At 32.4% G+C, this 15,393-nt stretch overlaps 1 protein-coding gene across 1 annotated transcript; it reads right to left on the bottom strand.

The window, feature by feature from the left end:
- Positions 1–610: 610 nt before the first annotated feature.
- On the bottom strand, positions 611–7,091 carry LOC140445357 (endocuticle structural glycoprotein ABD-4-like). Its single transcript, XM_072537332.1, has 3 exons — positions 6,934–7,091; positions 1,942–2,093; positions 611–1,334 (listed from the first exon to the last, which is right to left on the bottom strand). Exons 1-3 carry the CDS (start codon positions 6,940–6,942, stop codon positions 1,046–1,048), a joined length of 450 nt encoding a protein of 149 aa, XP_072393433.1. The 5' UTR covers positions 6,943–7,091; the 3' UTR covers positions 611–1,045.
- Positions 7,092–15,393: the final 8,302 nt, after the last annotated feature.

Genomic DNA, 15,393 nt, shown 5'->3' with positions numbered 1-15,393 from the left:
TTGGAGAAGGAGGTACAACTACGAGATATATCACAGATAGAAACATATATTTGGTGGTATCCTTTATAAAAATAGGAAGATTAAAATGGGCAGGACATCTGGCAAGATCACAGCAGAACAACCCTCCTAGAAGAATCCTTATGTCACAACCTGTGGGAAGTAGAAATAGGGGTAGACCAAAACTCAGATGGAGAGATGGTGTAGATGAGGATGGTAGACAAATAGGCGCAGCAAACTGGCAACAGTTGGCAATGGATATAACTGACTGGCGTAATAGACTTGGGAAGGTCGAGGCTCTTTTATAGGGCTGTAGCACCAATGATGATGATTTTCCCACTTTAGCATTTTAAAGGCTTATTCTACTTTAGTTTACTTCACTTTAATACTTTATTTATCATTCATCCTAAACTGTTTAAACAATAGGCTATGATAATGGTGTCCTTAGTACATATTATGTTGCTAATTAAAAGCAGTTTCCAATTCAATAGCTTTCAATAAGATTTCCTTAGTAATAAACCATAAGATTAGATCATTTTAAGTAGAGGTATCAGCTTTGGTTATGATAGATAAAGTTTAACAGTAAATTAACTTAATAAGAAAAAGCAGCAGATACAGTCAATTTTTATTTGCAATAATAAAGTACAAAAGAATTAAATAATAATCCCATTCAAGACTAGATTCCAAACCGTAAACATTAGCAGCTCACATTGGTGCACATTTCAAAGACAAAAACTTTTGCAAAGTACTAAAAATATAAATATGGCACAAACTCTTAAAAAAATATATTTTTTGGAATACAACCGCTACGTGTTCTTTAAATTTACCCATAACCATAACAAATTATAGAAAAGTAGTGTAAGCTAACAATGACCAAGTGTTTGTTTTAAATCTTTGGCTTCTATCTCAGTTAAAAAAAGCAACAGTATTTTGTACATATTACGAGACGGTAGCAATAAAATTGAGCTGTTGAGTATTTACAAAAGTTTTTCCTTTTTTTATCGTATTAATGTAGATTTAATTAAATGATACAAGATTATAAATATCCTTATTCTTGAGGTGCTGCTGCACCAGCTCCAGCATCCTCAGCCTGTGGATGTGCTGCATTAAAGTCCAAAGACTTCTGAATCGCTTCAGGAATTGGTGGAGGAGTGGGTAAGTGCTCGCCTTGAGGTTGGAAGCCGTTTTCATTGGCTATGTATGACAAGTGAATGGGGGTACCGTCATCGGCTGTATACTCGACCTGGCCTGAGACTTCTGCAATACTTTCGCCTTCAGTAGCACCTGGTTTGAAGGATCCTTTTTCTTCTTGTTTGATGCCGTTTGCTGCTTCAAAACTAAAAGAAACAAAATGTTAACAAAATAGCTGTTATTTATGAATGAGAAAAAATAAAAACCTAATGATTAGTATGGATTAAAGTTCAACGATTAGAAAACTAAATGTATGACTGATACCCAACCTAATTGCACATTGTTACATTTATCCGGTACTGCTATATTAGAGTAGGAGCGTAGACTTTAAGTAAAGTTATGCTTAAACGCTTAGAAGCCTTTGCGATTTGAGTATATAGTCAACTACTTAAGATAAACTGGGTCAATCTACTTAGAAATGAAAAGGTTTTTAGATTGCGAAACAAACAACAAAACTGATCAATATATTAGAGAGACAAGCTGAAATACTTTGGTATTATGAGGCACTCAGAAAAATACAAATTTTTGCATTTCGTTTCACTGGGAAAGATTCAAGGTATACGAGGTTATGGTAGAAGAAAGAGAAAATTGCCTAAAAAAAAACTAATTTCTGAATAGTGTTCGAAACATTTCAATAGTGGGATAAACGCATCGATGATTTCTGATACCTTTAAAAACAAGATTTAAGTTAATGGATACAGCGCAAAATTGAACCAGTAATCTGTTAGAATAAATGAAATATAATCGACTTACCTCCACTGATATGATCCATCAGCGTTGACACCTTCATTCTCATATTTGATTAAAGCAATGGGTGGTTGAGCGTTAGCTGGTGGAGCACTTGCAGCAGGTGCGTCAGCAGGACGTCCGTAACAGACTGACAAGATGGCCAAGCAGACGATGAACTACATAAAATAAAACACTATATTGTATAAGCTTAAAACAATATGTTTGAGATCGAGGGTATATTTGACGTTATATAAAATAAAAAAAATATCCCAAAGGAAAAGTGTGTTATAAAATTACATTTTGAAGCATTTATTGACATATTTGAGAAGTATACACAGTTATGCTGGTACTCTTTTAAAAACTGTTTGTATATAGTAACTACGAATTACTGCTTTCATCAGTGGAATATTTTTTTTACATCCAAATACTTGATCGTTAGTAAGTACATCTTCGACAGTCCATTATTATATCGTGTTATTGTCTATCAATCTGTCTGTGCCATAATTTTTAAGAAAAAATATCATTTATATTCTGTATTTATAGGAAATGTTACTGGATATGATAAATAAAATCCTAAATAATAGAACAAAAAATTTAAATAACGAGTGACAATGTGTAAGTACAAAAGTGGATGTATAATTATTACCAGTGACTTAAAGCAGATGGGTTGAGCACTTCAAAATATCGGACGTGTAAGATGCAATTACAGGCCTCAACGCAGCAAGTGCCATGCGTCGACTGCATCCCTACAGATCTCATCAAACATGAAGGTAACATGTGACAAAGGAATAATGCAGTGGAATTAAGTATACAGATAACGACATTGTTTTGTTGACCAGAGGAATTAAAGATTATATATATTTATTATAATGCTCTATAACTAATTTTTTGGTTATTTTTAACCTTAACAGCAATACAAATAATATATGTAATATATATAATAAGTAAGTAAATAAGTAATATGCTTTATATTCACTAAAAATTGTACAAATTTTATGGACAAAGCTTATAACAATAAGACAAGAAAGAAGAAAAAAAATCAGAATAAGAATCGTTTGTACTGTTAAATAAAAAAAAAACAATAAAATTCTTCCAAACTTAAACAAGAAAAATACTAACAAATTAAGAACCTACAAACTTCGTAAAATGTTCCTAATAAAAAATAAAAATTAGGAAAGCAGATTAATGAATTAAGGGCTCAACTATTCCACCTCCTTGTGCTAAAAAGTAACCAAATCTGTCATGCAGATTTCTTCTCATATTTTGAACTAGGGCTGGCGTAATGCTTGCAGAGAAATGAAGTATTTTTGCCTCTAATTCGACTAGGTTTGTAGCCCTTTCAAACTGATGCACATAAATGTTTTCTTTGAGAAAACCCTACAAAAAAAATCGATAGGCACTAAGTCACAGGATCTAGCGGGCCATTTAATTGTACCACGTGTACTTATCAGTCGATCAGGAAACGTTTGATTGAGGAAGTCAATAGTTGCTCTAGAGTTGTGAGCCGAACACCCATCCTGTTGAAAAGAAACCTCCTGAAAATTAACGGAAAGACGTCGAACGTGTCATCTGAAAATTAACGAACTGTCGGAATGATCTCATTCTGTAAAAGTTGTAAATATTTGGGCCCGTTTAGGTTTCCATCGATAAAAAATGGACCGACAATATGGTCGCTTAACATCCCAGTCCAAACATTTAACTTTTTCCATTGTGTTTTTTATAAAATATAATGAAAATAAAGATTCGTCAGAAAATAAAATATTTTTTAAAAAGTGTACATTTTCATTCTATTTATTTAACATAATTTCACAAAACTCCATCCGCCTAAAGTTATCTTCCGAAAACAATTCTTATGTTGGTTGTATCTTAAAACAGTGATACCCATTCCTTTTGAGAACTCTCTGGACAGTTCGAGCATTCTCGTTAACTATTGCAGGTTTCACTCTCTTCCACAAAAGCACAAATATCAATATCCCTGTTTTGACGCTCAATGACGCAAAGTAAATCATTTTATGCCTTTCAAAAATGAATCCTTATTTAGTGAAAATTGCTATACTACAGAAGTTGTATCATGAAGTCGAAGCCGAGGATAATTTAAAAGAGAAAGACTTTTCTGATGAAAAGACAAGTATGAAACATTACACCATGAAAGTAACACAAAATGAGAGTTAGATTTTAAAGACACTCAATACAATATTTCATTAATATATTTATACTAATCTATGAAAGAATGCTAATCATGCAACGAAACACTTTTCCAGTAAATTTATAAATATTATACAAGAAACGTTCCTACAATTGACAAAACAGAAGAAAAACTAGAATAATTTTTAGCACAAGAACTAAGACCTTTAAACAGCTTAAGAAATATGCAAGGGCCCTATTATTACGAGATGGTAATGTCAAGCTGACTATTCAAGAAGCGGGAAATTAATTTGAAATTATGAGATAGAAATCATAAACAGTACAAAAAAATCTGAAATAAACTAAACGAACAAGTACTATTAGTAATAGTTTTGGTACTAATAGAGAGACCAACTGAAAATTTTTAGTTCGTGATACCACTACTTGATCAAAGGGTAAGTTTAGCAGATAAACAACAGGGTTATGTACTAAAAGATCGTGTACAGATTTAATATTCGTCATAAAGCAAATTACTGAAAAATCGTAAAAGTATAATAGATCAGCATTTCTGTATCTGATTGACTTGAGGAAAGAATTTGACAGAGTAAGTCTCAAACATGTAAAACCATCAACCAAAACAACAAAATTAAAGCAGAATAAATGAACAACTTACAAAACCTATAGACATAGGCAGCGGGATAAAATCTTCAAAAGTGTCAACAAAGGAAAATGACACAGAATTGGAACCAAAGGAGTAAAAATACTCTGTTACATAGAAGACAGAATATTGATAGCCCAAGATGAAGATAATCTGTAAAGACTGGTCCACAGATTTAACATAAGAGCAAAAGAATTTAATATGACAATATAAACTCAGAAAGCTAAAATATTAGTAATCAGCAAAGAACTAATAAGATGTAAAATAGAAATCGATGGCATCAGTAATAAACAAGTAATGTAAATAAAATACTGGAATCTCCAGTTATGGATACCTGAACAAAGAAGTGAGCCATCAACTACAAAAAGTAAATTAACTGGCAGGATGCCTTAATAACACTATATGGCGAAACTACATATTAACACTGTGATTGGGTAAAAAATTTATAAAGCCGATGTAAGACCAATAATGACATATGTATCAGAACCCGATACAGCGACTGCACAAAGACTACTGGAAACGGCAGAGACGAGAGTAGTGAGAGGAATTACAGAAAATTCACTAAGAGATGTAAATAGAAGTGAAGACAATAAAAGAAAATGTACCCTACAGTCTATAAACAAATGGACATGAAACAGAAAAATTCATAAAATAACTACATAAGCAGAGAGAAGAGATAAAGTACTAATCGGTAGAAAAAAATATAGGACAACCGTTCAAAAGATGGAGTGATACTTTTCATAGATGTATCAACCAGCCAATAAATAAGTAAAGTTGTTTATAACGAGGAACAAGAAGAATAAGACTAATTGATTGAGCATAGCAGTCCTGATTTATCAAGAACTGGCTGGTTTCAACTTAAGAGTTAACAGGAAGGGAGTAAACGGTACGATGATTATAGAAGTAGGCAATTACAAGCAAATAATTTCAAAATAAAGTGAAAGGTTAAATAATATAGAAACCGTCATTTTAGGAAATATTATAAAATCGACAAGAATATTGTGACAAATATACTTTATTGAAACCTACTAGATATAACAGTACACACAGAAAAATAAAAACTTGGTCATAGTTTAACGCAAGAAGAGAACTAGACAAACTACTACAATTTTCATTATTGCTTCTATGCCAAATACAGCTCTAAATTCTTGTTATTTATAATAAAATTTTGTCGTATCAAACTGTATTTTCACCGATATGGGGTCATAGACTCGGTCGCTTCTGCATAATATATGTACCACATGGTTGAAATAAAATATAAAAGCTGTATATAATAAGAAAATAAGTTACTAAGCATGACTAAAAGAAGGAAAATACAATACTTAAGTTATGTGTTAACAGGTGAAAGATATGAATTACTCCAAATTATATTAGAAGGTAGTACAGAGCCAAAAATCAGTACGAAGAGGCCAGAACTCATGGCAAAAGACCTGAGGAGATGGTTTAACTACTCATCCGCCGAAATCGTTGCCAGTTGTCATTCGAAATGAAGCGGCTCAACAAGTAGATAATAGAGTAAAAAACAACTTTAAAATATTCCAAAAAAAAGTTATCAAGACGAGTTGAAAATACATACTAAAATAATACGAAAAAGAACAAATATTTGATAATCTACAACAGAAATAAAATTGGGAAGATATACGCGAGCAGTATACATCTTGAAAAGAAAAAGACAGAAACGTATATTGGAACAATTATAAACAAAAGTTGGAATTATTCTATAAACAAAGCTGCCATGATCTAGTTAAACAAATAAAAATTTCACTGTTAAGATGCATAAATTTACAGTGCTTTTGGGTGTAGTGGAATCTTAAACTCTCAGCTTTCCTATCTGCAAGAAGAACGAAGTTTTTTAATTATTAACGTACGTATGAATCTACAAACTATAATATCAATAGACTACTTCACATACAACATATCCGGATATGCTGATTAAAATAATCAAAGAGAAACGAATCGGCACTGTCAGAAGAGAAAAATAATGTAGACAATAATATTTGTACTTGTATAAAAGTTAATATAGCGAACATTGTAAGATCCGAGCTGCTAAATACGTTATAAGGAGAATTATAAATGCGAAATATCGGAAGCTCTTTGGACACAACCCTTAAATATACACAACGAGTATTTTAAAATGTTTCTTCTTACTTAACAATCGCAGATGTCTTTAAAACACTTTCGACAAAACACTAATTTTCACAATATATTAATTATAATATATTTGTTCAACCTACCAGTTTCATTTTTAATTTTTTTCACAAGAGTTGTAAAAACTGACTGTGTTCTCATCAAATACCGGAAAGAGTATTTATACTCAGCACTTTGTGGACCCACACCCCACTTGATTATAACAATCAATATGTCTTATTTGCTCTTCTTGAAAGTCTTCATTGGAGATGTCCTCAAAAATTTCATAATGTCTATAAATTGCATTTGTCTACCGTATTAAAACTAAGCCACAGTCTAAGACTTGTTAGATATAATAAGTCATAAAAAATGTGTAATGACTGTGAGATTGTGATTTATTTGAATTTTGCATATTCCCAGAGGCAGTAATTTACACGACTGTAACACCCATACTTTCAAGATTTTTAAGTTTGCTTAGTAATTAGCGTGTTTATCTAAAAATAAATAAAATGCATCCAGTCTTTATAGTTATACAATTCGACGTATAAAGATGATATTGACAATGACCTGCTTAATGTTAACTACGTGCTGTAGAGAAAATATGACCAATAATGGATTATCTATAAATCCATATAAATAAATTATTTTTAGGCATTTTCATGAAACTAATTTATTTTGAATTTTTATAATTAATATGTAACGGGAATTAACCGCTATTGTAACATAAAAAACCATTTTAACGGCGTTAATATTTACATTTCTAAAGTCGTTTTTAAAATATAAGTTTTGAAAAACTGAGCAAATTATTTTCCTATTAATTATGTTTGAAATGAAATTCCTGTCTAAAAATTCCAAAGGGTTCAGTTTTCTTTTGCCGCCTTTTTAAACTCTTTATTTTTTCAATAAGTGATGTTCACTCCATAGTCATATCGAATTTACAATAGAAACAGAACAGAATCACTCCAAAAATGTTATGGATTTAAAAATTGTCAGACTTAAAAACAAAAATAAGTTCTCCGTATTTTATAAACCCACCCATACTGATACGACGATACGCAATTCATCATCCCATCCTTCTTCTTCTTCTTCAAGCTCCGCTCCTATCGGAGACTGGAAATCATTCTGGCAATTATAATTTTGTTGGTTACGCGCCCGAATAGTTCAATTGAACTGCATCCAAACCATTCACGGAGATTGCGTAGCCACGAGATTTTACGTCTTCCTAAGCTTCTTCTGCCTTTGATTTTACCCTGCATTATATTCCTTAGTAGTTCGTATTTTTCACCTCTCATGATGTGCCCCAAGTATTCCAATTTCCTTATTTTTATGTAATTTAAAACTTCGCATTGTTTTCCTAGTTGTTCGAGAACTTGTTCATTTGTTTTGCGATCTATCCATAATATTTTCAAAATACGTCTGTAACACCACATTTCGAATGCTTCTAGGTTTTTAATGTTGGATTTTTTAAGTGTCCAAGCTTCAACCCCATACAAAAGGGTAGAGAAAATATAACATCGAAGCATTCTTATTCGGGGCAATATATTGATATCGCGATTACAAAAAAGTTTTCTCGTTCCATTCAAAGTTGACCATGCAATTTCATTGCGGCATCTTATTTCCTTTGTCTGATTAGTATCTTCTGTGATCCATGCTCCAAGGTATTAGTACGAAGATATTTGTTCAATTTCTGTATTATCTAGTACTAGCTCAACTTTGATGTTTTGTGCTTTTGTAAATATCATGAACTTGATTTTCTTCAAATTTATTTTTAGTCCATAATCGGTGCAATATATATTAAGTTGTTCAGCAAGGTGTTGCAGTTCTTCTAGTGTTCCTGCCAGAAGGACGGTGTCGTCAGCATATCTTATGTTATTAAGTGGCTCACCGTTTATTATAAGGCCCTCACTGACTTCGGCAAGCGCTAATTCTGAGATGGCTACATCACATAAATTGGCAGCCTACCATAGCATGCTACATAGATTAATAGAAGTTCCCATGTCAAAAAACAACTTCGACATAGAATTAAATATTATTAAGCAAATAGAAGTAAACAATGGGTATAACGAATAAATAATAAATACAATTTTAAATCAAAAACTACATTAGAAAGCCCTGTAATTAGTATGTCCACCACCAGAGAAAAATCTCAGTACCTTCTGCTAGATTATATATATATATATATATATATATATATATATATATATATATATATATATATATATATATATATATATATATATATATATATATATATATATATATATATATATATATATAGGCAAAATATCAACAAAAATAGTCAAATACATAAATAAGAAAGCAATAACACCAGATTTTAGAACAAACAACAACTTAGACACATATATTAAGAACAACAAGAACCAAAAGAAAAGTACTTACACAGTGGTGTAAACAAACTTAAATGTTGCGACTATATCAGAACACAAAAGGCCTTTCAATAATAGAAAAACAGATTCTACGTACGTACTTCACCTTCTAGGACCTAATCATTCTTTAAATGACAAATGGTAAATTCTTTACATTCAAAATAAAGGCCTTAAGCTATCTTATTAAATTAACAACTTAAAAAATATATAAATAATTCTGAATGACCCACTTAAGTCATACAGTTGTTTCCTCCTCAACTTATTTAGTTAAAGACTATAAAGTATAAACGCATACCAAAACTAGATTACTTGAGAAAGGCACTTTACCGAAATAGCTGTAGTCTTCAGCGTTTTATTGTTATACTTAATTTTTTTTATTCTGTTGCTCGAAACATCCCTTTAGTGGGAAAAATGACAAGCTTGGATAAAATATAATCTCCTTGTACAATTCCTCTCTGTAGTTTTGCTGTTTTCTTTTTTGTCTGTTGTTATATTCTATGGTATACGGAACATGGTCGAAAAATACAGCCAAAACAGACAAACAATAACATACGAATATCATTTAATATAATAATTCAAAGGACAGAAGGAGACTAGCTTTGTGTGGCTCCCAATCCTCCTACTGCACATTGATGTCTATCCTAGCTGGAGGTTAGACCAATAATTCTGAAAAAATTTTACATGTTAATTTTTAGAAAACAAAATGTACGGTTAAAACTGCATATCTAAGATATAAATTGGAGCTGAAAGGTCAGATAAAACAACAAGTGATGGAGTGTAAATAGCTAAGCAATAAAATATCTACCTACGGAAAGCCAGAAAAATATGTGGAAGATTAAGTGACCAACCAACTGACATAGTGACTGAGTGACATAGTGACTGAGGAAGAACAACCAAGTGACATAGTTACATGGTTGCTCTATTTACTTGGATTTCTGGTTGCTCTGTTTGCCTTAATGAAACAATAAAGAAAAAAAAATATCGTAAACGAAAGAAAAGGCAAAATTTACAAAACTCTCATCAGGCCAATAATGACATAAGCCGCAGAAACACGACCTGACACAGACAAAAACCAGACCGAGTAAGAAAGAGAAGAGTAAAATGGAATGATCATATAAGCCAAATGATAACAAATAGAGTAGTAAAGACGGTTCCCCACTAGAAAGACTATTTGGTGTGGAGCCCACAAAACCAATGGAATGACCACTTACTTAAGGCACATGGCAAAACAGGTATAGAATTTTTTATATAAAAATAAATATATATACACATCGGTTTAGAACGTCTTTCGACGTTGTCCGATACCTAAACACCATCTCTTCCTATCTTCGCAGTCGTTTGTTGTTAAATTTCTTTCGCTCATGGACTTGTTTACGCCGTGTTGCCATTCTAATCTGGATCTTCCTCTTTTCCGTCGACCTATCGGTTGCCATTCTATTACTTTTTTGGGGAGTCTTGATGCTGGCATCCGTTGAACATGCCCATACCACCTTAATTGTTTCTTCTCTATATCTTGAGTTATATTTCCTTCTATTCCCATACGTTGTTTTATTACATCATTTCTGATTCGGTCTCGTCTGGAAATACCTAAAGATCTTCTCATTGCATCCATCTCTACTGCTTCTATTCGCTTTTTGTTCTTTTCACTAATTCTCCATGTTTCAGCGATATAAAGAAGAGTAGTTTTAATCATGGTCTCATATATATTAAATTTCCTTCCTTTCGTTATCTCTTTACTCCACAGTATACCATTGATACATCCTAAGACTTTCTTTGCTTGAGTGATTCGTTTTTCTATTTCCCGTGTATCAGTTCCTGTATTGTCAAAGGCAACACCCAAGTAGTCATAGCTCTGACAGCAGGAAATAGGTTGTCTGTTTTCGAGGTCTATGTTATCTGACTCGTTTCCAATACAAAGATATTTGGTTTTTGTTGTATTGACATTCATTCCCCAGTCGTGATATTCTTCTATCAGTTTTCTTAGCATGTACTGCATGTCTTCCCTGTCGGTCGCTAGCACTACCTGGTCATCAGCAAACTGGAGTGTATATATACATTCATTGCTAAGCTCTATACCCATCCTATGTACCTTTCTTTTCCATCTTTCCAATGCCGCTGCAACATATATCTTGAATAAGGTTGGTGAGATACAGCATCCCTGTCGCAAGCCTTTTGTAACCAGGAATTCTTCCGTTAGATATTTTCCTGTTTTTATCTGTGCCTTTGAGTCTCTGTATAGTTCTTGTACAGCATTTATCAATGGGTGGTTGATGTTAGATCTTTTCAACGTTGTCCACAGTTTTGTTAAGGGGATGTTGTCATATGCTTTTTGCAGGTCTACAAAAGTAATATGAGTTTGTAGATTCTTAGCCGATCTTTTTTCTATTATTTGTTTAAAATAAATAAATATAAATATAAAAATAAATATATAAGTATAAAAATAAATTCGCGTCATTTAAGATTTACGACATCAGAGTCTCACAGCGTCGCCAATACATTAGAAAGTTATGAAGTGAGAAATTTTTAAAATATCAACTATTTAAGTCTACACCAGTCAACTGGATTTTTTTATTTAAATTAACGAGCATGTGACATCTATAGTCATTACCACGAGTTAAGATTTACATGGTAATATGATATAAATTATAAAATAATGTAGTTAGCATTTGACATAAAGAGAAAATAATAAAAACATGTAATATAACATTTATATTTTGTTGAGCAGTTGACTTTTTTCGAGGAATTTGATAACCTTGTTAATTTGGTCTGTTCTGTTTAGGGCCTCTTTGAGGATAGTACTGAAATCAAGCTGTTTTGGCGTATTTTGGCATGAAAAGGGCATTCGACAAGTATATGTCTGAGTCGGGGAGTCGTATTGCAGTGCTGACATTTTGGTTGTGGAGATGATGATGTAGCCATGAATTAGACGGGTATGTCCTACAAGCAATCTCCCTATGATTGCCATATTTTTTCGAGATAAACAGGTAGGGATAGGTAAGTAAGCATAGAGCACGCAATAGCATGCAGCGCTGAAGTAACTTTATTCCGTGAATCTGCCAGGTGGATAGATTAAGCTTCTTCAGTCTAGCTTTGAGATCGTTGTAAATTTTTATATTAATAATGGTGTCCGTGGATAATGAGGCTTTTTTGGGAAGGCAATCAAGTTTTTCGTTACCACTAATACCGACATGGGATGGTACCCATATCAGAGTGACAGTTGTATTTTGGTTTATAAGAAGCTGATGTGTGTCATGAATATCTTGGACAATAGGATGGTTGGTGGATATAGCACTAATAGAGTGTATAGAGGAAAGTGAATTTGAGCATATGGCTATGTGTGTATTTGGATATGTTTGGGCATATTTGAAAGCATGTGAATTAGCTAGTAGTTCACCAGTGTGGATACTACACCAAGGAGAAATTTTAGAGAGTTCGATAGGCTGTTGTACAGTGGTTACAGAATATCCAACACCACTTCTAGTTTTTGACACGTCAGTGTAAAGAACTGTGTTATATTTATTTTTGTTTATAAGTTCTAGAAAGAGAATTCTTTTTTTTTTCAGATATTCTGAAATATCATGACGTGGGAGTATGTTGGTCCAATAGGGATTATTGGAGAATGGTAGGGTTCTCGTTTCAGACAAATTTATGTCTTTTAGTAACTAGATTTTTAAATTGTAGAAAATAATCACATTTTTTAATACTTTTCAATTATGTAATGCGAGAATGTAAAATGGACAGAAAGCTTAACTAATTTACAATATTTCAGAAATGGTTTGGATGTCATTCAGGAGTAACTAATAGAATTGCAATATGAAGAAGCCTTCCAAAAGAAACTGAGATAGTCGCTTTACATTTTTAATATTCTCCAAGCTCATAGAAATAAATCAAGGTCTATTTTACTACCATTTAGAATCATTGTGTTTGGTGGAATTATAATGTTGGACATAATTGGAATGTTTAACAAAATTATACTTATGAAACATGACTGTGAAACAGATTTTTTAATCAATCAGTCAGCCTTGGACCAATCAATCCAATTAATCTTGGAAGAAGTATTTTATGCAGGAACGTAGTATCTTAATGTTTATTAAGGGTGTATTTAGCATTGACAACTACTAGGAAATTTTGAATATGGGTGTCCGCGATCGCTTGAGTGGCTTGTCACTATAAAGAGGTATATAACAGAAGACGGAATTTGCATTTCCAATGAGGCGGAATTCAGAATCGGTGGTTTCTGTCAAATTCGAATTCGAAAGTCGAATCTCCTTATAGTTGTGGTCGCTTACAGAGGTTTTACTGTTATGGTTGTGTGAGAATCTCTTCCGCGCAAATTTAGAGTTGGTCACAGTATACTGCAAACTGATCTCAGTATTCCCAATAAAATTGGAGACAGTTACGATACAAGTTCATTACATATAACACGAAGGTCCTTCTTCTTCTTCTTCTGGTGCACTCCATTGCTGGAGTTTTGCAATCAACTATAAAAATGTTCTTTATTCTGCGCCACTCTTTAGTAATTGTTGAACGTTCATGCCTGTCCAAGTCCAAACGTAGCATTTAATAACTTTTATTCGGATGTTAGCCTAGTTTTCGGTTATAGATTTTTGCAATTTCGCAACTGTGTCTAAACATTTGTAATATTTAACAGACTTTTTGTTAGTTTTGATTCTCCCCGTATATTTAAACACAATTTTGTGCGCAACATAAACACAGCTGTTTAACAAACTAAATTTTACAAGACGAGCCATCTGCAAAATGACGCAGACGTGTATTTGAGATAAAAGACGAATTCCATCTGCAAAATGACACAGACGTGTATTTGAGATAAGAGACGAGTTCCATGTGCCAAACGAGACAATCGAGTTTTATCTCCCAACCGACACAGATATGTGTTTGGTTTAAGTGTACCTTATACACTTTTGCATCGGTTTTGTGAAAAAGACGGTTCTAGTGCTTCGCTGTTGCATGGTAAAGTACATATGCACAATCTATTATATACACTATAATTTTATTGCTGCATCATCATTAAGTGCCGTACTTGGTAGATACATTTTATATTTGTTTGTTTAAAACTTTATTTCAGTTGTGCCGCGATCGCAATTGAACATTGTCAATTAAGAACATTTTACATTTTTTTTTTTTTTTTTTTTTTTTATTTCAACTTTAACGTGCTCGGCTACTATGGCCACTTACACAGGTACTATAACATGAATTTTCATTACACAAACATTAAGTGTTACATTAAGAATATGTTACAATAATACTTTTGTTTCATTTACGGTATTCTATATTGGTATTTTGTTAACACCGATTGTATTTCATGTGCGTTTTTGTATTAATAATTGTATTAATTATTCTATATATATATATATATATATATATATATATATATATATATATATATATATATATATATATATATATATATATATATATATATATATACCCGGTATTTAGGCGTTCCACGCCCTTCCGGTAGGGATCTATGGAGGAGTATCACCTAGCCGCAAGCCCTTATCTCTTGCCGTACTGCTCCACCATAGGCCGATCAGATACCAGCATATTCTAGACTAAGCCGCAGATTCATTTTAGAATTTTAAACTACTGCGTTAGCCTTTTTGGTTTCTGTTCACCGGGCCGGGGATTTGAACTGACATCTCTCGCATTGAAGCGAAGGAGAAGCCAGCCGCCCAGCCCGCTTGGCTATCCGATTAATTATTCTATACACTGCATTATTAATTTGTCTTTATAACGTTGACATATGTATCCGTAATTAGATTGTTTTTTGGTAATAATACTAATTTGCCTTTTATCTTTTTATGTGTAGTATGTTTGCGGCTATGGTAGGTTTGTCTTTTAGTTGTTAAATACTTTGTTGCCTTGTTTGAGCCATCAGTGTTTTATCCTTAAAATGGTTGTCTTTTTGGTGTCGTTTCATATTAACTAATATTTAAGTTAGTAGATATTCTTTTTTTTTTTATTTAAAGAAACAAAGTCGAATCTACCCAAAGGTTATTAGCGACATTCCTGTAACATTTGTAATAATATTAAATTAACATTTGTAACAGTCAATCATTGTAACAATTAATTACAATTTGTGAACAATTGAACATTTGTAACAATTAATTAAGTTAAATTTTGTGTAACATTTATAGATTTTAAGTAACCTTATAAATT

The sequence above is a fragment of the Diabrotica undecimpunctata genome, chromosome 7 (assembly GCF_040954645.1).
Source record: "Diabrotica undecimpunctata isolate CICGRU chromosome 7, icDiaUnde3, whole genome shotgun sequence".
In the NCBI taxonomy this organism is placed as follows: Eukaryota; Metazoa; Arthropoda; class Insecta; order Coleoptera; family Chrysomelidae; genus Diabrotica; species Diabrotica undecimpunctata.
Note: the sequence above shows the minus strand (reverse complement) of the source record. Positions and strands in the feature narration are given on the sequence as shown.

What these genes read in the sequence shown, in the direction of transcription:
- LOC140445357 (XM_072537332.1), bottom strand. An exon ending in GATGGATCATATCAGTGGAG is followed by an intron (nt 1,335 to 1,941) that starts GTAAGTCGATTA and finishes TGTTTCTTTTAG; the next exon opens with TTTTGAAGCAGCAAACGGCA.